Raw genomic sequence first — 22,873 nt, forward strand, 5'->3', positions numbered from 1 at the left:
ATCCCAGTTCAGTGATATAAATGTCATGAGGACATTTATATCCAAATGAAATTCCAAATCTCAACTAAATTCAATGTACTACTCCTTTTACCTGCCAGACCCATCACCCTGTCATGGAAGAACAGATGAGCATTTTCCCTGTCCAGAAATTGATACTTGTTACATTTTGGATTAAAAGAAACAGGCCTTGCTGGCATTAGGTTTGGAAAAGAGCCCTGAACTATTCTCTGTAATTGGCTGTCTTGTGGAGTTCAGGGCAGATTCATCTTACAACTTTCTTCTTCTCTTCTGAGTGGCTTATTTAAGCAAAGAAAGCACAGTCCCAAAGCCATAAATCTTTCTTTTATGTATCACAGGAAATTCTTGTAAAGAGTATGCTAAAGAAAACGTAGTAACAACATAGAAAGTTCAGAAAATAAGAGAAAAAAAATCGCTGTAACTTGACCACCCTAGCATATCCTCTGATTTCATTTTTGCACCTTCTTTTCAAGTTTTTGATCAAACTCGTGTATATTTTATTAGGTTGGTGCAAAAGTAATTGCGGTATTTGCAATTATTTTTAACCCTTTAAACCACAATTACTTTTGCACCAACCTAATAGAATGTAATCATATACAGACAGCTTTATGTTTTGCATCTTAAGCTTTTGCTATGTTGCTGTTGTCTTTCTGATTACCATTAATGACTTAGTTGAGAATGCATACCATTGATTGGAAAACTCATCTCCCATTTTTCCAACCTTCCAGGTATTTTTTTGTCTTTAGTTTCAGTTTTGGTTATTATAAATAACACTGCAGTGAATAATTCATGCATGACTTTTAAAAACTTTTTATTTTGAAATAATTTTAAACTTACAAAAGAGTTGCAGTAATAGTACTGAGTTCCTATACATTCTTCACCTAACTACCTCTAACGTTAACCTCTTACAGAACCATAGAATAATTATCAAACCCAGGAAATTAACATTGGTGCAATTCTATTGACTAATCTACAGACTTCATTTCACCAGTTTTCCCACTAATGTTCTTTTCCTGTTCTGGGATCCAGTCCAGGGTCCCACATGGTATTTAGCTGTTTCCTTAGTCTCTTCCAGTTTGGGATAGCTACTCAGTCATTTAGTCATTCTTTGTGACTTTATTTGTCTTTTATGACCATCACTTTTTGGGTATACTGACCATTTATCGTGTAGAGTGTCCCTCAATTTGCATTTGTCTGAAGACTGGATTGAGAATATGCATTTTTGGCATAACTGCGGGAGCAATGTGCCCTTTTGTGGGCATCATATCAGGAGGTAATTGGTACTGATATGTCTGATTAGTGATGTTAACTTTCATCTCTGAATTTGAACTTCTCGTGCAATGTTGCTTTAGGAGAGATTCCGGAAATGGGATTCCTGTCTCAGAGAATGTCACACTAGCTTCTTCTCTTTACTGGTTTTCTCAGTAGCAGGCAGAATGAGGGAACAATTGAGACCTGTGAAATGCAACCAGCCTCAAAATATCATTAGGGCCCAGGTTGGGGAGACCTTTGCAAAAGTTAGAAAAAATATGTCCCCTGTTTATGTTTCTTCAAATGCTATAAAAATAAAACATCTAAGATGCAACCTTGTGTTAGTGAACTATCTTGGGCCTCAGACTGCAAACAGATAAATGTCTTACCAACTGGGTGAATTTTCCTTTTATGAATTACAGGAATCTTTTTCAAAGATTATTTTAAAGAAAACATAACTAATACTATACATGATTATATGAATATAGTTAAGTCTGATTACAAACAACACTAATGGTTCTCCATATGGTCCAATGAATGTCAGGTAGATTTCACCATTCGGCTCCATTTGTGGGAGTAACGTCCTCATCATTTGTTTTTTATTTAGCGTAGTCATCTGCTTGTATCTTTGACAGGTCAGAAGGTATTTTGGCCATGTTCCTTTCTATATAAGACCAAACTGGCTTTGCCCTATAGAGCAGGAGATGGTTGGCATTAGCGGCCATACAAATGTGGCTTCAAAATGTCCTCTCTCAACGAAAAACATAGATTGACAGAAATAAGCTCTCAAATGCAGGTTGATAGAGGAGACCCCTTGAGAGCAAGATGTCTGCCCCCCTTCCCACCCCATTCATCCCAACTCAACCTCTTCAGAAACTGGCTGTCTTATCCAGCTGGGCACCAGCTAATTGGCCAAGGGAGGCCATTGGGTTCCTCAGAGCTGGAGCTAGAGTCAGGGCACCAAGATCTAGCTGGGTTGTCAAGTCAGAGGCTACCATACAGGGGAACCATAAGTGTTTAGGCGGGATTAAGGCCCACACCACAAAACTAAACACATGGAGTCAGGCCTAGGCCTGAGCAGACTCAGGTGGACTAAGGGGAAGGAGGCCCTGATGGAAGGTCTCAGGCAACTTAGGTGAGTGCCAGACTCCACGTTGTTTGTGGCCCACTGTTATGTGGGCCAGTCTTGGAATGGATCACAGGTGGGTATGGCTGGCTCAAAGGACCAGACAAGAAGCCTAGGACAACTTTTCCTGGAGTTGAGACCCTCTGATAAAAGCCTCCTGTCTGTTGGCCATGCTGAGTCAGGTATGGGCCTGAGACTGTCTCTCTCCTCAGGTGAACAAAGCCCTGAAGCAGAAGTCAGACATCGAGCACTATCGGAATAAGCTGCGCCTCAAAGCCAAGAGGAAGGGATATTACGATTTCCCCGTAGTGGAGACGAGCAAGGCTCAAACGGAAAGAAAAAAGATGTACGAAAAAGCCCAAAAGGAAATCGAGCACGTGTTGGATCCAGACCCAGAACTGTGTGCCCCGTTTGCTGAATCTAAAAACAGGTGCAGTGTCTAAGGGATTCTCTGAAGGTCGCTGTACTATTGGTGGGATGAGGGCAGAGGACGCCGTGCAGTCCTGAGCCCTTGATCTGTTACCTCAAGGTGCCTATTTGCAGGCAGCTGAGCCGCACCATGCTGATGTGTGCAAGTAGGTGTTCCACAATGACTCTGGAAGAGAACAAAATTAAAGCCATTAAAAACAATACATGGGCAAACAGCCATAATTGTCTGTTAGCTTAATGACATTTTCAAACCATAGCTGTTTGAGAGCTGGGTGAAGATATAATTACCACCGACCTGTTTATTCAACTTCCAGATCAAGGGTCATCGTATTGTTCAATTATTTTAGTAGTTCTTGCATAAGAAAAGCAAATTTCATGCCTCACCTTTTCATTCAGCTTCAGTAAGTATTTACCACATAGCTACTCAGAGCTCTGTGCTGGGTTCATCTCTTTAATTCATAGATTTGTTCGTGCATCCAACATTTATTGTCACCTACTATGTATTAGCCACCATGCAAGATGCTAACTACTGTCACGGTCATGTGTGCTCTTTCTCATTCATTCACTCAACTCATTCAATATTTTATGGAGTCCAAGACAGCCTAATCGCTGCTATTATGGAACTTGAGGTCTGATGGAAGAGAAAGATAACCACCCCAAAAGTTTATTACTCCCAAGTGTGATGGAGATTTGAAATGTGAGGTTCCATAACAGGGGGCCTGGCCTAATAATGGAGGGTTAGGACCAGTGATTTGAATTGCATCCTTCTAAGCTTTGCTGTAAGCAGAGAGGGACCTTACCTAGTGGGTAAAGAAATAGAGGTTATTAGCAAAGCTATACGTGCCCATGTTTCTTCTTCTCCTCCCCACCCTGAAGCACTTCCTCAAAAGCATTTTCATGATTCGAGACCATCTCTTTCAAATACACATTCTCCTTGGCAACTGCCACTTGGCTTGCAGCATGCCCACATTCTGACCACCCCATCGCCTTGGCACACCCACCCTCTGTAGACTGGGTGAGACGGGGCCATTCCTGGTCTGAGTGGGTATTTATTAAAAGCAAAAATGACTATGTGACGGGCTTGGATGGAAGCCACAAAATCAAGCTGGGAGGTGGGGATAAATTTTATGACTGGAACAAACATAATTTATTTTCAATGAACAAAAGAGGGAATTCTAAAGCAGTGCTTCGTTTACCATGCTTCTCGTTAGGCTTGGTGGGTATAACAAGCTACTGGTGTAAAATCGTGACAAGGGTCACAATGCATGTGTCACCGTGTTGATAACTACAGGAAAAAGAGGAGAAAAGATGGATTTTATGGGGAGGCTAGGGGTTTCTTTAGCTTTTGCTTGCACTTGGAGACTTGTTACTTCAGCAGTCTTTTATAGATTGGTGCAGGAAGTTGTTTCTTGGTTTTTCTTTGGGTTTTTTTGGTTTCCTGCTGACACGTGGAAAATTCAGAAAAATGAACCAAAGCTCATGAGCAAATAAGAGGAACTTAGCGTGAAAACTATTTGCAAAATACATAAATATTTCGGTTGAGGCTTTTTATAGAATGAAGAACTCTTTTTTCTGTAGAGGTGCATCTCCATTGCCTAGCATTGGTTTGGGCCAGATTCTCAAGGCCCTTTGATGGCCTGCTGGTCTATGAGTGTGTAGCCAATTCTTAGTAAGTGTCAGTTGAAGAAATGATTTAATGACTCTAACGCACCAAAAATAACATTAAAAGGTTTTTTGACCAGTTAAAGAAACCATATGGATAACCACAGACTGGGTGGGAATGGAAATTAAGGCAAGAGACAGGAAGGGGAAGGAAAGCTTAACAGAGAAAATGGGAGTGACGGAGACTCATGAGCTCTGTGGTGTTATTCTTGTTACACTCTGCTGTTGACTCCAGAGGCTGCCTACTGTGTGTACACAGCAGGTAAGAGCACGGTCATGTTCTTTGTGGCCTGCCTTTCCTCCAGGGGTTGGCATGTGACCAGGCTGCACGACCACAGCCTCGCAGCCCCACAGCCAGACTGACTGGTCAGAAGGTGGGCACATGAGTTGGTCCAATGACACTGAGTCCCAGGGCTCTTGCTAGAGCAACCAGGAAAGAGGTATTCTCTTGGTATTGAGGTTTCTAGGAAGATAGGCTATAAACTCGCAGGTTAGCGTTGGCTGTTAATTGCTATTTGTAGTTCACCTCTTCAGAGGTTCTGCTCTCAGTGGCCTAGCCACTGCGAGGCACGAGTGAGGGACTCACTCTCTAATCCAAAGGCAGCATCAGTAACCAGAATGTTACCCTGAGACCTAAATAAATCTAATAAAAGACAAAGTTTAGATTCCAGTGTTGACTTATTCTGAAATCTTTTAGAAGAGTTTTCACGGCGTTTTCTTTAAAGTCAAAAGGACACCCCATTTTTATGTGATAAACTCTTACCCAAAGACACCAAGTATGTAATATGCATGAGGCAGATGCTGTCAGAGCCCCTCCCCCTCCATCCGGTCCCCTAGGCTCCCACTGAGCCATATAGGCCAGCAGCTTCCTACTTACTAAGAGCATCTGTGACTCGGACTCGAGGGCTTTTTCTCGGCAGCCCCTGACCTTAAGTGTCAGGTTGTCAGTTTGCTCTGGAGCAGCCTCAGTCAATGACAGGGCAACTGATGGATAAATGCCCCTGGCAGGAGAACTCTGGTGCATAGACTACATTGGTGTAATAACCATGTTTTCTAATTTCTGTATTTGATTATTTGACATTCGGGGCCTTGCTGACTCTGGAGAAACTTCCCCTACCAGGGATGTCTCTAGCCAATTCCTGGAAAAGCAAAAGGCTCACCTGCAAGTACACCTTTCACATGTGAACCAACAAGCCAGAGCCCAGAGCCCAGCTGCCCCCTTTACACATGGCCCTCACACTCTGGGCCCCAACCCCCAGTTCGAATCACTGCAGCCAGGTACCAGACATCTAGGGACAGCCCCGATGCCCCAGAGTCTGCCGAAATTATTCAAACGATCCAATCCTAAACCAGCGTAGCCTGCCTTGTCCATTCCTTCCCACAGAAACCACAATAAAGGCTCTTGTTCCCATTTTCCCCTCCCTCTGTCTGCCTTGTGGCTGACCCTGCTGCTTCCCCACGTACCCCTCGCCACCATGGCATGGCAGGCCCCTTCCTCCAGGGATCTGTGAGTATAACAAGCTATCTTTTCAATGGCAGTTCATCTGATCTGTCGATCTTGCCATACCTGAATAAAATATAACCTACATTTTGAAACAATTTTCTCCCACACTTCTCCAGTGGGTTTGAGTCCCAGTTGCCCAAAACACTAATCTGCTCTATATCAGACCTTTTATCAGTCTCCTTCTCTGCCCTCTCCCGTTTTCCCACTTCCTAACTTGTGCTTCCTACAGCCTTCTCCCAGGTAAACCACTTGCACTTACATCATCCCAGAGTCCTCTTCTGGAAGAACCCAACCTAAGGCAATAACATAAAGACAGAGTTGCTCTGATGGAGGCAGGGCTTCCTCCTCCTCCTTCCCGATGGTTCTAGTCCATCTTTATGGAACCCTAGGGTTCCACAAGACACAGTTTGAGAACCAGTTTCTTAAACTATCGTGGGACTAAAAACTCCCTAAAGAAATCCAAATAAAATGTATCATTCTTCACCCAGCAATATTTTCAGAGGTAAAAACTTACTTCTCAAGTTTGCAAGTTTCAAAATTGATTAACTTTTAAAGACTACAGCCAAGTACCAACAAGAAATGAATACACCTAATGGAACTCTGTTTGATTAAAATAAGTAATGTGTCTACCTGAGAGCCTAATTTATGTCTAAGTAGTTGCTTGTATACCATGCACGCACACACACTAATGGTCTGGTCAGTTGAGATCCATGTGAAACAGCCACCTTTAAGCTGCGTATCATAAAGGAACATTGTCTTTGATGGAAAAGGAGACTAAAGTATACTCAAGTGTCTAAGCTCTCGCTCACATTTATGGTTCTTGAAAGAGCTTACACAATCTCACTATTGTATTTCTAATCCTTCCAAAAATAACCTACTTAAATGTCAATTACTAACCCTAGTATTTACTCCCCCACCCCTTAGTAGTAAATCTTTTCTAAATGGGCTAATTGGCAACCTCAGGACAGTTGTGAAGTCTCCTTTTTTAAAAAGAGATTTGTAATTAGGTCAAGGATGAGAATTCTTTCGGGTCTTCCTTAAAGTATGAATCACTCAGAACAGATGGTGTTTCACAAGGTTATACTCCTTTCCTAAAGGAAGCCTCTAATTGCAGATAACTATAGGGCAGGGTTTATTACTATTAAGTTTAAGCTCTTGTATCAGTCAGGATTCCTATGGTTGCAAATGATGGAAATCCAGCACAAACTGGTTAAATAAAAAGGGAAGTTATTATTGAACATAATTTAAAGGTCAAGTCTTTGGGCATAGCTAGATTGAAGGAGTCAGACATATTTTTCTCCTTTTCTCTTCACTCTTTGCTGGCTCCTTTTCAGGTGGGCTCTTACCTCATTGTGGCAAACTGGCTGCCAGCACCTCTAGGCTTATATCCTATCTTCCTAGAAACCTCAATACCAAGAGAATACCTCTTTCCTGGTTGCTCTAGCAAGAGCCCTGGGACTCAGTGTCATTGGACCAACTCATGTGCCCACCTTCTGACCAGTCAGTCTGGCCATGGGGCTACGATGCTGCAGCCTGTGATGGTGCAGCCTGGTCACATGCCAACCCCTGGAGGAAGGGCAGGCCACAAAGAACATCACAATGCTCTTACTAACAGGTTCTTCTGGGTACCAGGCAAGCAGAAAACACAGGTGCTCTCTAAATAGTATAAGCTCCTCATGCTGAGGTAGTAGGCCTATTAGTGTCTGTTTTATTCCCTAGGCTAATTGTAAGGGTAGTGCTTTGCCTTGGGAGTTCTAATGTGTGTTCTAGACTAACAGGATGTGACTGTCATGCTGTGACTAACTGGGTGTGTGATCATGAAAAGGCATGTATACCTGCCAGGTTTCTAGCTTCCCACATAGTCACTGGGAATCAATAAGGCAACCTTTTCACCTTCAGTCCATGAATGGATAGAATCTTAGAACTGAGACGTAAAATAGGTGATATTTGGGGAGTTCTCTCAAGATAGATGCTCTGAAATGCAAGTTATTTACAGAGAGAAACTTATTGTTAAATGAGAAGGAAGTCAGTGATTTCTATCCTACCTTTGTCACTTTGCAGGATCATTTGAAAGTCACCTGTCCCCATTGGGCGTCACGCCCCACTCGGAAGAGTTGTGTCTTGTGGAAAAATAACAGCATAGCCACAACCCTTGTTTGTCGCTATTTCTTACTCCCTCCTCAAAAAAATTCCTCTAATGCCAAGTGGAAACAGGGCAGTGGTGACAAATGTATGCATTTCCAAGGGGGGAGCTGAGGAGAGCCTCTGAACATGCTCCTCCCTGGGCCTGAAATGATGCTCTGTGCCCAGATGGGCATGTAGCTGCCTCTAAATAGGTCTCAGCTGAAATGTCACCTCTCCAGAGAGGCCTTCCCTGACCCTCCTACTTAAAGTCGTTCCCCATCCTCTTTATCCTCTGTCACTTCTCTTTGTTTTTCTTAATAGCACTTACCACTCTGAAATTATCATGTGGATTATCTGTCTCTCTCATTAGCTTGAAACTCTGTCTTGCTTACTGTGGATCTTCATTATGTTCCACAGTGACTGGAACACAGTAGACACTCAGTAAATATCGGGTGGGTGGCTAGATGGCTGGATGGCTGGATGGCTGGATGGATGGCTGGATGGCTGGATGGCTGGATGGATGGATGGATGGATGGATGGATGGATGGATGGATGGATGGATGGACAGGTGGACAAGCCCCAAACTGCCTCTTGGTTTATGGCTCCTTAGCCCATAAGGGAATCATTGTGGTGAAGGTAGAAAAGAAAACTTATCTGCAATGTCAGTACTAAGCATCCCATCAGCCACAGGGTTTATTAACACATCATGGAACCCTTCCTGTGGAATCAGAAAGATGAAAAGGAACAGGAGGCTGCTGAGTCAACAGTCAACAAAAGCAAGTTTGTTCTTCCAGTGTTAGCTGTTTTAGAGGGTCAAGGGAAAGCCCCTGGCCTTGCCATCAGCAGGATTTTAGATGAGGTTGCAGTGCTGCAATTGACTGTAGTTAACCATACAAAAGAGCATTTACAATTCAGCCAAATGGTTACAGCATCTGGGGAAAAAAACACATTTATTCCACTATTTCTATGGCCCCTGATGGCTGACAAACAAACCCATCAATTCTGAGATTTGTGAGGCAAGCCAACCAAACCCTTCATTGGTTGCCTGTAGTTTGGATCAGTGGAGAATTCCATCTGTCAGGGTATTTGCTGCATCATAACAGTTGTTGAATTCTTTTTAGGCAACAGACGAAAAACTCTGTCTACCGAAGCCGGCAGTCTCTGAATAGCCCGAGTCCAGGGGAAACAGAGATGGACCTTCTGGTGACACGCGAGCGACCCCGGCGTGGAATCCGTAACAGCGGATATGATGTAAGTCTCTGCCGGGCCAAGGTGAATACAAGCTTTGCTTTCCCTGAAAGCAAAAGGAATAAGGAATAGAGCATCCCATATGTTTTTGTTTATTCTATATTTGTGTAATTTTAAAATGCAGTAAGATATTTTGTTTTATATTCCTTATTACCTATTTTGCAAAGTAAGACTCCTTGGAATTGTCAGAGTAACAAATTATTGCTAAAAGGATCTTGATTTCTAAATTCAGCCATTTTGTGAATAGTACATTATTGACCTTTAAACTCAGCATCTATTCTAAATGTTCTTAATTTTTTCCTCCTCTGTTCTTAGGAACTCGGTAGAATCCATGGCCATGGGTTAAAATTCATTTGAACACAAGCTTCTTTTAATTCATAGCAATGTTGAGGAGTTGGATTTGTTCCTGGTTTCATAACTCCTCAATATGCCATGGAAACAGTAAGATGTCCAACAGAGTGATTTGGTGATTTCATGTGATGAAGTACATGTTTATGTGCCGTGATGTCTCCAAACTGCAAAAATTCTGCTAATCCCATCAAACGTCCCCAGATGATGAGTTATACAATTTGGTGCCTCCTACCAAGTTGTTTACGTGTCAGTGCACCCATGAGTTGCACTCACGTGAATGATAACCCTGCTGAAATATTCAATAAGGTTCATCCTGTCCCAGAATTTCAAATGGTCTTGAATATACTTTTAGGTCTTATGAAAAATGCTTCTTTCCCATTCTCCTAAAACGTTTCTCTTATTACAAATAAAAAAAATTGTCTGTAACAAGAGTTATGATTCAAATATGTCTGGATACAGTTTTAGTATAATTTGTGAGGTTGTAATTTGAAAATGACACTTGATTTCTTAAATATACCATGCAAATTTACAGGCAAAGAGATTTTTTTTTTTCCCATCAAGATTGGTCATTGTTTTCCACAAAAGCTTAAAATGGGTGTTTTTTTTTGAAATGGTCCAATTAAAATCAGAGATATTCTACCTAATTTAAATTTCTAATTACTTTCCTTACATTTAAACTTGATGGTTGTGTTGGTGATAGTACACTTATCTTTTTTTTCTTTTTCATATAAGACAGTTTGATAGTTTAGTTTTGTAAACTTCTAGATGCTTTGGTCAAATCATTATTTTTCTCCAAATTAAATTATTCAACATTAATTTTTCTCCTCATGCAAGTATTTCCTATACCAAACTCTGTCATCAATTTGATAATCAGCCTGTGGTTAAATATTGGGCATTTCAGTTTTCCAATTAATCTCTCCCTACCAACAGTGAATATTCTTCCTGGATGCTTGTAGTTGAGGGAGCATTTTCTTCTGCTCGGGAACACTTGAGGTATGATAGGACTCTTAATTAATTTCAAGATTAGTATTTAGAGGTTTCTGGTGAGGTTCTAGGCACAGACATTTTTCCAATTTGAGGAAATAGGCCAAAGGTTTCCTATTAGTCTTGAAAAAAGAATATTGCAGATTTTTTTAACCACTGTGCCATGACTTAGAGTACTCACTTAATGCTCTTAGAATGTCATGTTAGTAAATTACTTAGAACAACAGAAGAAGAGAGATGATTTTTAAAAGGAGGTTGCTCACCCCTCACAAACATGTAAATATTCCAATCACAGATTACTTGAGGGAAGCACTAATAGATTTTTTTTTAAAAAAATACACATTTCTTTGAGACATGCATGGGATCTCAGAAACATAAGCAAGTATAAGTTTCCTTAAGAGAAAATGGTCATCTAGGGGACAATTTTAAGAATTTTGACTGTTGACTATAAGAATGAAATTAATTCCTGTATCTCCTCCTGTGCACAGTCACCAGTCAGGTAGGTACTCTCATTATGCCCATTGTCTAGATGGGAAAACCAAGGCACTGAGCAGTTACATAATTTGTCCGCCTACCTCCAGAGCCCATTCCCTTAACCACCATGCAATATAGCTTCCATGTACACCCACCACACCATACATCTGTCCTCACATAACATAATATATAGTCTGTATTACTGAGTCTCTCTTAGAGGCTAGACATCAAGTCTCACAAAAATTCTTTCACAGATAACTCACACAAGCAAAACATGGACCAGTAGATAAAGTAGAAAAAGAGGAGCGTCATAGTTTTAAACAATGCATTCATTTTCTGATCTCTTGATTTTCCAAAAATGCCAAAGCACTCCTGGCAAAAGAATCCATTAGCCCAGCAATGAACAGGTCATTCAGTTGGAAACATGTCAATCTTCCTACTGGGTCTGGGGAACTTGAAGCCAGGCCAAAATTTCCAGTCCTTTCTGCCAGATAAGGAACACCAGGGGAACCTGCTCCTTGATACCGTAGAAACAAAAGCACTGAGAGATTTATTTAATTGTGAATTTTTTAAAGGTTGACTATTTTAGAGTCCCATCAGAAAAGCTTGCAAGTAAAAATAAATGAATAAATAAATAAGCAAACAAACACATGCTCTACAAGCAAATCTTAGCCCCAGGACTGATGGCAGCCTGGATTACTTCAAAATGTTTCCACAGGGGCCGGCCCGGTGGCTCAGGCAGTTAGAGCTCCATGCTCCTAACTCCGAAGGCTGCTGGTTCGATTCCCACATGGGCCAGTGGGCTCTCAACCACAAGGTTGCCAGTTCGATTCCTCGAGTCCCTCAAGAGATGGTGGGCTCCGCCCCCTGCAACTAAGATTGAACACGGCACCTTGAGCTGAGCTGCCGCTGAGCTCCCGGAGGGCTCAGTTGGTTGGAGCGCATCCTCTCAACCACAAGGTTTGCCAGTTCAACTCCCGCAAGGGATGGTGGGCTGCACCTCCTGCAAGTAGCAATGGTAACTGAACCTGGAGCTGAGCTCACCCTCCACAACTAAGACTGAAAGGACAACTTGAAGCTGAATGGCACCCTCCACAACTAAGATTGAAAGGACAACAACTTGACTTGGAAAAAAAAAAAAAAGTCCTGGAAATACACGCTGTTCCCCAATAAAGTCCTGTTCCCCTTTCCCAATTAAAAAAAAAATTTAAAAAAAAATGTTCCCACAGAGCAGGAGGTCTTAGGGCCTGCAAAAAAGAGATGCTTGGCTCCAAGGGATTTGGGAATCACTGTTTTGCAAGAGTTCTCAGCCTCTTGGTCTGCCTAACAGCTAAGGATGCAACACACTCCTGGCAGAAACTATGGCTCATTTGGGTAGTAGTTTTCTAGGAGGAGGCCTCCCCTTTAGAAGAATGCATGATTTTAGACAGAAGTCCAAAACTGATCACTCCTAAAAGGCCAGACCATATCATTAAACTAACTTTGGCATTAAAATTAATTCCAGTGCATAAAGCGGGTAGAAGAGATAATCAGCCTAATATTTAAAAGCAAAAATATCTTTTTCATAGTATTTTTAAATGTTATTTTCCAAATGAAAGTCATATAGAAAGTAATGAAGCAGCAAGGAGAAGAAAACGGCCCAAATAATGAAGCAGCAAGGAGAAGAAAACGGCCCAAGCACAATAAAAACCAAAGTGTGGATGATGAATCAGCCTTTGCTTCCAATGGGCGAGTAATAATCAGATCATTCCCCAGAAATAAAAATGCACCTCCTCAACCTTGATTTGTGTTTGGAGTTTACAAATCTATGACAGAAATGGGGTCAGCTATATACCTTGGCTCTGAAAGAGACTCTGAAACAGATTGTCTGAATTACAACTTTGAAAATGAATGCTGACCTCTCAGAAGTAGAGACCTTGGCAAGCTACTTCCCTTAGGTTTCTTTCCAGCGCTTTGTTGAAGGTTCCAACCCCTGAGGTACTCAGAGAGCATTCGTGGCAGACTGTCGGGCTCAGACTCTAAAATGTGGGCAGTGGGTTGAAAATGTGAAGGATGATTGATCCATCGGTGCATCTCAGAAGCGAGACTGAAGGCTCTGCTCTAGCAATTGCAACCATCAGTTCTCATTCCAGAGGCCTTCTTCGGGGAAATGGTTTGAAAGGTTAGTAAAAACCGGGTGATTTGACAAGTGAAAAGAATATGTACATCTACCAAAAGGGGTACTGTATCAGGCAAGTTTCAGCTGCAGAAAACATCAAGCCATTTAAACAGACAAAAACAAACAAACTGAGGAATGAGGTGCTGTCAACACCATCGGAGGGCTGGAGGAATGTTCCATGAAAACTGAACAAAACCACAGAGCTGGCACTGAGGAGGAGCTGCTGCCTCTGCCCCAAGCAGGAAGGTGGGGAAGTGAGCTGCCCTGGAACTGACTAGTAGAAGCAGAAAGATGGACCCTGCCCGGGGCGGCCAGTTAGCTCAGCAGGTTAGAGCGCGGTGCTCTTAACATGGTTGTCGGTTCGATCCCCACATGGGCCACTGTGAGCTGCACCCTCCACAACTAGATTGAAATAACTACTTGACTTGGAGCTGATGGGTCCTGGAAAAACACACTCAAAATAAATTTTAAAAAAAGAAAGAAAGAAAGATGGGCCCTGCCTCAGGTCCTCTGTCCAAATTGCACACTAGCGCATCTAATTGACAGAACCTGGTGTTTCCACCACAGCTGCCGCCTCGTGGAGGGCCTGAAGTGTAGGTTATCCAGTCAGCGTTCAGCGTCAGCACTACAGGAGGGCACGCTGCAAAGATGTTCCCAAATGCCAGTCCACCACCCCCACCACGGGCACTGGGTAAAAGTGAGATGAGAGAAGTATTTATCTTGCTGGCTTCTCTGGGCTGACAGTGCAGCCAGTTGCCTCTGTTCCAGGTGAGCAGTGGTTACTGGAAGGAGGCCAAAGGATCGAAACAGTGTTTTGATGGGTTCCATTTGCAGGGGAATGAAAAATCATCCAGAAAGCCCCTGACTGCCCGTGATAGCTTATAGCAAGTCTGGGGCCTTCAAGATAAATTTGTAAATCCTGTTATTAATGGGAGTCTCTCCTGCTCACCTACTGCCGCCCCTCCCCCAGCATTGTGCAGCCTCAGCCTGATGGCTGGCAACCAAGGCAAAGCAGGGAGTGTCCTGGCACTGCATGATGTTCCCAGGAAAGGGCACAACCAACTTTTGGTTTCTTTGAGAAGCCAATGAAAACCATGGTTGGATTTGGGGATTTTGTCCTTCACCTCAACCTGCTGGTTGCCCTCTGAAATAGGTGCTCTTGTGTTGAGCCCGCTGCTGCCACCGTCATCCCGTTAGCATTCCCCCTAGAACTGTCCTGCCTGTGTCTCCAATCTCAGCCTTTCATTTCTTTATCCCATCTCTGCCTGCAAGTTTAAATGATTAATAACCCTGGCGTGGTCTGTTACCTCAAGCTAATTTATAGTACATTGTATTTTAACAGTGGCTTTTAATCCAATGGAAAATATCTGATCACCTGTAATCAGGCCACCTCATTGTGCCTGAGGCAAAGAGGTGAAAGTGTTTGATGGTGAAGGTGGCTGTTTGGTATAGTCCCGATCTCACCAGGTTGGTGGCTGCCCAGGAAAATACTTGTTAACCCCCACAAATTTGGAGGCCCCTTGGCAGGTGGGGAGCAGGAGGTAGATTCTTGTTGGCACATTTGGGAGAGAGCAGGCCAGGTTGCAGGATGGCCTAGTGACCTCACCTGGAGCCAGGCCTCCCCTGCAAGCCCAGGACTTCCCTCACATGCAGCCAGTTTCCCACTGGGCAGGGGACAAACAACTTCCCTTCTGTTGTGAGCACACAAGTGCCATCTGCCTGCTCATTCCCTCTGATTCTCCCTGTGACCTGGATGCTCTTCCAGGTAGGTAGTTACCTGCCTACCCTCCTGCTTCTAGGTAGGTAGGTACCTGCCTACCGTCCTGCTTCTCCTGGATTCTGACGCCTCAGAGCCTCTTGACCAGGGTAGCCTCTTATTGCAGGCCAGGTTTCCCAGCATGCTCTTGGTATGAACACCTGTAGGGGAAGGAAAGGAAACGGGATTGGGCAGAGTTAAAATTTGGGCTATGGTACCACTACTACAAGGCTTCAGCTGATCTCACGGGGAGCTCTGAAGGCCACATGGCCCTGCAGAGTTGTCCTGAGTTTGTGTGAAGTATCTGGGCTTTTGTATTCTAGTATAACCAGTTACTGGGTGTCCTTGGGTAAGGCAGCTCTCATTAGGCAAGAACAACTCCCAGTGAGAGAATTGACATTGCCAAATCCTAGCAATGCCCGGGGAAAACAAGGGCAATTCCCACTTGATACCTGAGGGCCAGCTGCTGGCAGTGTGCCCAGCAGGCAGCTAGGGGAATGCGTCCTACAGATCTGAGCAGCACAGAGTGTCCTCGCCACATTGGTCCCTCCCAACCCTGGTTCTCCTTGGCCCACATGTGGCCTCCAAACCCCCACAGGAGCCCGAGGCCAGCAGACAAAGGAAAATACCCCTTGGGAATTGCTATCCCTTTCATTTCCTCCAGCAAACATTTATTGAGTGCAGTGGAACCATTGCATCATATCTGCATTGAACATAGGAAAAATCAGCAACCGAGGCCCTGAAAGACAAAGGAAAAACATAATTTAAATATTGCAAAAAAATTAGCTTTTACATATATTCTGTTCATATTGTCCATTACAGCTTATATATTTTGTTTTATATATTACTCTATAAGGTTATGTACATGGGCCATGTACGTTGTACTATGTGGACATTATAAGGGATTTTCAAACGTTTTACTCTACAGGAGTTTTACCTTCTCTGCTGGCATTAGCATCTAAGCCCCACATGCAATTCCACTGTGCTACCTGTGTGAGGCTGTATTGGAGAAGAGAAAGGTGGATTAACTACAGTGCTTGCCCGCAGTGCTTTTCCAGACTAGTGGAAAAGACAGGGAGAAATACACACAGTGCGCTATGGCAGTGAACAGGGAGGGGAGCAGGAAGTCGTCCTGAAGGTCTGAACCCATGGGTCCCACAGTCTCTGCCTGGTCTAGTCCCCATTACTCACCACTGCTGAAGCCATCAAACAGCTGCCAGAGGAATTCTTCTAAAATACATCCTTGTTTCAAATAACTCCCCATAAATCTGGGGATAAGACTCAAATTCTCAGCTTCTGGCTTAGGACATATCTGCTCTGGCTGGCCCAGGCACATCCTTCTAGCTGAAGCTCGCCACTGCTGCAGCCACCCCGTGGCTCCAGCCTACATGTCCTTGCAAGACTTGTCATGTGGTTTCATACCTCTTGGTCTTTGCACGTTCTCATCCCTCTGCTCAGAACATCCCTTCCTGCTTCATGCAGGCCAAGGTTTCTCAACTTCGGCACTATTGACATTTGAGACTGTAACATTCTTTGTATGGAGGGCTGTCCTGTGCATTGCAGGATGTTTGGCTGCATTCTTGGCCTCTACTGGTGAGGTGCCAGTAGCACCTCCCAATGATTGTGACAGCCAAAAATGTCTCCAGACTTTGCCAAATGGACCTGGGGGCAAACCCACCCCTAGTTGAGAACCACCTGTCCAGACAATGCTTTCAGAACTTGGTTCAAACATTATCTTCCCCAGAATCTTTTCCTTGACCCCGTGATACGGGTCTGACTTGATGCCTGTCCTTTGTGTTCCCACAGCACCTGGTGACTCACACCAATCAAAGCCCTCTCTCCTTTCTTCCATCTGTATGTTTGCATGTATTATTTTCCCCACTTGACTCCTCAAGGACAGGAATCATGTTTTATTCATCCTGGAAACCTCAGCACTCGGAATAGGAACCTATGCTTGTAGGAGACACAGTGTCTCTATTTGTTGAGCAGCTTAACAAACAAGTGTGTCAACCAGAAGAGGTGACTCCTGAGCTGAGACTCAAAAGTAAGGGGCAGATTTATAACTCCAGGCCTTATAAACATTTGATTTGACTGGCTTAGACAAATGCATGTTACTGTGTGAAGTTCAGTCTAAATGGTGGTTATCAGTTAGGATGCTTTGTCTAAAATAACAGAAATCCCAGCCCAACTCAAAATGCCGTAAGTCATTAAGGGGGTGTATTGGATACAGTAAATCTGGGCACGGTTTGATTGGGGCTCCAGCTCCTTTCTCCACATTATACAGCACTGCCCTTCTTTGTGTGGGAGCTTCATCTACAGATTGGCTCTCTCTGGTAGGAAATGGCTGCAGCAGCCTCAGACCTCACATCTACATACTACTTTAACCAATGCAAGAGAGAATTTCTCTCTTCCCAATCACGGAAAAAGGTTTATGGGTTTTACTCTAACTGAGGTCAAGTGCCCACCCTCGTATCAATCACTGTAACAATGGGGGTGGGAGAGGAGGGGCTTAAACTGATGGATTTAACCCAGTCAGACTTCACTGGTGGAGCTTGGGTAGGTTTAGTGCCCCAGACCCGCTAGTTGAGACATGCAAGAGGAGTGGATGGGTGCTGAGGCCATCGTAGTCCCCACTGCTTGAAGAACAGTGGTGGTTAGGCTTTTTAAGGAGCAAAACCAGTGTAATCCTCCCTGTCACTCTTCCCTCCAGGCTCAGCTGCTCATCTTTGGTTGGCCCTCCATAACGAGAAAGATCCCATGGTGATAAGCCACTGATCACTATTCCCCTGGGCTTGGCAAGTCCTGGCGACAGTTAGAGGTTGTGTTTTAGAGGCAGATAGCATGACAAAGAGGGATTCTGTGAGTTTGTCTGGCTTTTTCAAGAAGTGAAAGGAGGAAAAGCAGATGTGAGCTGGCGGTGGGGAGAGCCTGCTTCGTTATGACATAGTGTTGACTCTCAAGATTCATCTCTGTCTCCTGGCTGCCTGCAGTGCCAGCTCAGGTAAGGAGATAAGAAAAATCATGTGATGACTCACCTCAAAAACAAAAAGCAAAATAGCTTCCCATAAGAGAAAGCCACTTGTATGTGTTTACTCTCAGCCTGACTCCTTTTTAAAAGGTATTTTTAATTAATTGACTGTGGCTCATGTGTTGTTCCCAGAATTCACACGAAATGCTGTGAAATCGTTATGCGCATGGCCTCTGGAGCTAGGCTGCTTTCAGGTCCGGCTCAGCTACTTACTGGCAGTGTGAATTAGGGCTAGTTACCTCACTTCTCTGTGCCTTAGGTTTTCCATCTTAAAATGGGGATGCAGAGGTACCCACCTACAGGGTTGTTGTGAGAGTTAAAGGAATGAATGCAGAAAGCCCACAGGGAACATTAATTGTTACAACTATGGCTAACAGATTCCATGAGGGAGAGAAGGATATACTTTTTTCTGTTTCTTTTCCGTTCTAGCAATTTAGACATCTCAGAACTGCTATGGATTTTGTCACACACCAAAGAGAGGATTGTATTCTTCAAAAGGCACCTTTCTCCAGCATGATGGATGTAAAGGGTGCCCAAGACCTTCCCCCCATTGCCCCAACACGGGCCACACTTCCAAAGGTGACCTCTAAGGTCATACTACACTAAACACAGGGTGGCCAGCGGCTGGAACTCAGGGTGAAAGGGGTCTCGTGACTTGCTCAGTAATTGAATTTCCACTGCTCTGTGGAGGGCAACAGGTTAAGGGGGAGAAAGGGAAGAGCATGGCGCCAGTTCCTGATACTCCTGCTCCAGGATGAAAACGCTTTGCTTTAGGAGCAGCGAGTGACGCTGACACTTGTCCTTTTGCTGATGACATTGAAGCACCTTCTTTTACCCTTCACTCTCCATCCTCGTAATCTCAGTGTAATTATGGGTCACTCTTTGGAAGATTTAAAAAAAATGCCCCTCTTTGCTTAGAAATCTATGAGACCCTACCATGTCTTTTATACTCACCTAAAACTCAGAGACAGCGTGCTGTTTTCATATCCCTATAGCTTGGAAGTAGTTGTATGTCATCTGTTAGAAAGCAATCGGAGTGAAATGAGAAGATTTCCTGAGATTTTTTTTTAATTCCATTTGCACACCTGTTGCAGAAGAGAAGTCATCAAATCATTATTTTGAACCCCCCTACCTATGCTGAGGGGTACCAATTTCCCTTTGTTGTCAGAGAAGCTTTTGAGGTGTAGGCTCAGGAGGAAGCTGCTGACTGCCCCTGTGTCGTGATAGCTCTTCTCCCACACGAAGAAGTGAAAACACCCTGACATTTGGTTTCCAGAAGCAGCTCTGTAAATATGCCTCTCATTCTTCACTGGCTGGCAGCATTTGCAATGGGGTTCTTATAGTCAGAGCAGGCATTTCATGGAGAAAAGCAGCACTGTTGTGTGTTGCCCAAAGGACCCTCTTTGGTGGAGAGAAAAATGGACATGGAGCCAGATCAATTCATCACGGCCAGATGGCCTAGAAATCTATCTTGCTGAAAGCCCCACTTGGTCTTTGAGCCCTTGCTGTGCAGTGGCAGAATTTGTTCAGACTCTGTTCTTACTGGATGAAACTGTGATTGACACTGAGCTGAAAATCACTGCCTTGAGGCAAATTTTGGAGAGGTCCTTCAAATTCTTGTGCTCCAGAAATGAAGTGCCCGCGTGAGGTGAAGTGGTATTGCACACACTTGTGTATCCTGGAGAGTATGACCTTGTAAGACTTCTGTCCACTGAAGGGCTCATGACTCGAGAAATTCTAGAATAACTGGCTTCCAGACTCCTTTATTCCTCCTCTTCCACTCCATTCTAAATAAGACTGTCTCATTTCTTTTAACACGTGGAACTGTCTTTTACTGTTGAAGACTTTTGAGCAGAAATTCTCCAGGCTCTACTTTAAGACTAGTTGCCATTCATTCATTCCACAAGTGTTTGTTAAAGTCCTATTTGCCATTCTGAGATGCAGCAGGAAACATGACAAAAGCCCTGCCCTCGTGGAATTTATATTCCAGTAAGGGGACAGATAATAAATACCCAAGTACATAGGGGTACAGCACAGTGTCAGAAATGCTGTGGAGGAACGTAAAGCACGGCAAGGCAATGGAGAATGACAGGCAATGCTCTTTCTGGGTTGACAGAGCGGGACTGTCTGGGGAAGTGACTTTTTAGCAGAGACCTGAAATGAGGGAGCCAACCAGGCTGACCCCCAGAGGGAAGAGCATTGCAAGCAGAAGGAACAGCAAGTGGGAGGGCCCAGAGGAAGACCCAGGCTTGGGGAGCTCAGGGAACATCAAGGAAACCAGTGTAGCAAAATGCCCCTTCTCAGTAGAGGGTCTCAGCTTTGACTCCTTCCTTTACTTCATCCCTACATCTCTCCCATCAAGTCCTGTTGGCACACTTCCAAAATATATCATGAACTCATGTACGTCTTCTTCGTCCATGTCCACTCTACCCCAAGCCCCTGCCATCTCTTCTTGCTTGGATTACTGCAAGAGTCTAACTGATCTCCCATAAATTCCAATCACGTTTCTCCTCTGCTTAAAATTCTTCCAGAGTTTCTCATTGCCCTTTGAAAACAGTCTAACCTTCGGACCATGGCCTTCATGGCGCTACGTGATCTGGTCCCTGCCAGCCTCTCCGGCCCCATCTCCCGACAAGTAGGGCTTCAGCCACAGGGAGCCGTGGATTAGTCAGCTCGGGCTGCCGTAGCAAAGTGGTACAGACCTGGCAACTTAAAACAACTGAAATTTGTTTGCTCACAGTTCTGGAAGCTGGAAATCTGAGATCAAGGTGTTGGCAAGGTTGGTTCCTTCTGAGGGCAATGAGGGAAGGATCTGTGCCAGGCCTCTCTCCTTAGCTTGTGGATGGCCACCTTCGCCCTACTTTGTCTTCCCTCTTTACATGTCTGTGTCCAAATTTCCTCTTATTGTCAGGACACTAATCTTATTGAGTTAGGGCCCATTCTAATTACCTTTGTAGAGACTCAGTTTCCAAATGCAGTTACATTCTAAGGTACTAGGGGTTAGGACTTCCCGTATAAATTTGGGGTGGGGACACAATTCAGCCCGTAACAGACACCTTCCTTTTTTTCAAATACTGCTCTTCCCCATCTCAGGACTTTTTCATAAGTTTTCCTACAATCATCATGTGGCCAACCCCCTTCCTCAGGGTCTCCAAAAATGTCACCTCTTCACAAAGGCCTTCCCTAACCTTCCTCATCAAACGAGCTACGTTGCCCAACTCATTTTGTTTGCGTTAGTAAGGCAAAATTTATATACGATAATATGTACAGGTCTTCAGTGTGCAATTGGATGAGCTTTGACAAATGTATATGCTATTATAGCCACCCTATCTAATCAAAATATAGAAGATTTTCATCACCTCCAATACACTGCCTCATTCTTCCTTTAAGTCGGTCTTCACCACCACTACCCCCAATTGGCAACCACTTTTCTGATATCTACCAACATAGTTTTACCTGTTCTTGAACTTTATGTAAATGGAATTATTTGGCGTGTACACTTTTGTGTCTGACTTCTTTTGCTCAATACTTAGCTATGTTATATGTATCAGTAGTTTATTTTTTTATTACTGAGTACTACACCATTGTGTACGTATACCACTATTTGTTTATCCATCACCCTATTATTGGACACTTGGGTTGTTTCCAGTTTGGAGCTACTAGAAAAAAATTGCTATAAACGTTTTTATGTAAAACTTTATGAACATGTGTGCCATGGTCTGAATAGTTGCATTCCCCCCAAATTCATATGTTGAAATCCCAACCCCTACTGTGATGGTATTCGGAAGTGGAGACTTTTGGGGTGATTAGGTCACGAGTGTGGAGCCCATGCTTGGGATTGGGGCCCTTATAAAAGAGATCCCACAGAGCAACCTTCCTCCGTGTGAGAATGCAGTGAGAAGTCTGCAGACTGCAATCGAGCCCTCACTGGACCCTGCTGGCACCCTGACCTTGGACTTGCAGCCTCCAGAACTGTGAGAAATAAATTTCTGTTGTTTATAAGCCAGCCAGTCTGTTATTTTATTCTAGCAGCCTGAACAGACTAAGACAATACGTTTTCATTTATCTTGGATAAATACGTAAGAGTGGCATTTCTGGGTCATAAGATAGGTCGATATTTAACTTTTTAAGACACTACAACAGGTTTACAAACTACGTTTACTATTTACCCTCCTACAGCCGTGTGACGGTTGTAATTCTACCGCTCCACCTCACCAACATTCGTTGTTACAAATCTTTTTAATTTTAGCCATGCCAGTGAATGTGAAATGAGTCTCTAATTACTAATGATGTTGAGTACTTTTTTATGTGTTTATTTATCTATCTATGGACATTTCTGTATCTTCTTTTATTGAGCTACCTATTCAAGCCTTTGCCCAGTTGTTAAGTTGGGTTGTCTTTTTGTTATTCATTTGTAGGCATTCCTTATATATTTTGGGTACAAATCCTAATATTTTTTGCTGGTTTGTGGCTTGTCTTTTCACTAGTTGTCTGATTTAAATGAAGAAAACTCGTTTTTCGTTTTGATGAAGAAGCCTTGGAGCTATAGAATGTGCTCCGGTACCAGGCATTAGAATTAAGCTGTGTTGGAATATTTTCCAAAAAGAGAATATTTGGCGTTCCCAGCAGGGTTGTAATTTCCTTCAAGTGTGCTCCCGTGGTGTTTCAAAGAGAAGCTGAGTCACATGGAAACGTAGCCACTGTAGTCCATCCTAGGAATATGGGACTAGTGTGCTCTTTGGAAAACAACGTTGTATCAA

General features: G+C 43.6%; 1 protein-coding gene across 1 annotated transcript in view; it reads left to right on the forward strand.

Annotated features, from left to right (window-relative positions):
* The window catches only part of KIAA1549L (KIAA1549 like), a 251,388-nt gene that overhangs the window by 204,719 nt on the left and 23,796 nt on the right, over positions 1-22,873 (forward strand). Inside the window, exons 16-17 of the mRNA XM_074337085.1 lie at positions 2,608-2,825; positions 9,236-9,365. Of these exons, the coding sequence (XP_074193186.1) occupies positions 2,608-2,825; positions 9,236-9,365 (348 nt within the window). The remainder of the gene's footprint in view (positions 1-2,607; positions 2,826-9,235; positions 9,366-22,873) is intronic.

Source organism: Rhinolophus sinicus, linkage group LG06, assembly GCF_036562045.2.
Source record: "Rhinolophus sinicus isolate RSC01 linkage group LG06, ASM3656204v1, whole genome shotgun sequence".
Lineage (NCBI taxonomy): Eukaryota > Metazoa > Chordata > Mammalia > Chiroptera > Rhinolophidae > Rhinolophus > Rhinolophus sinicus.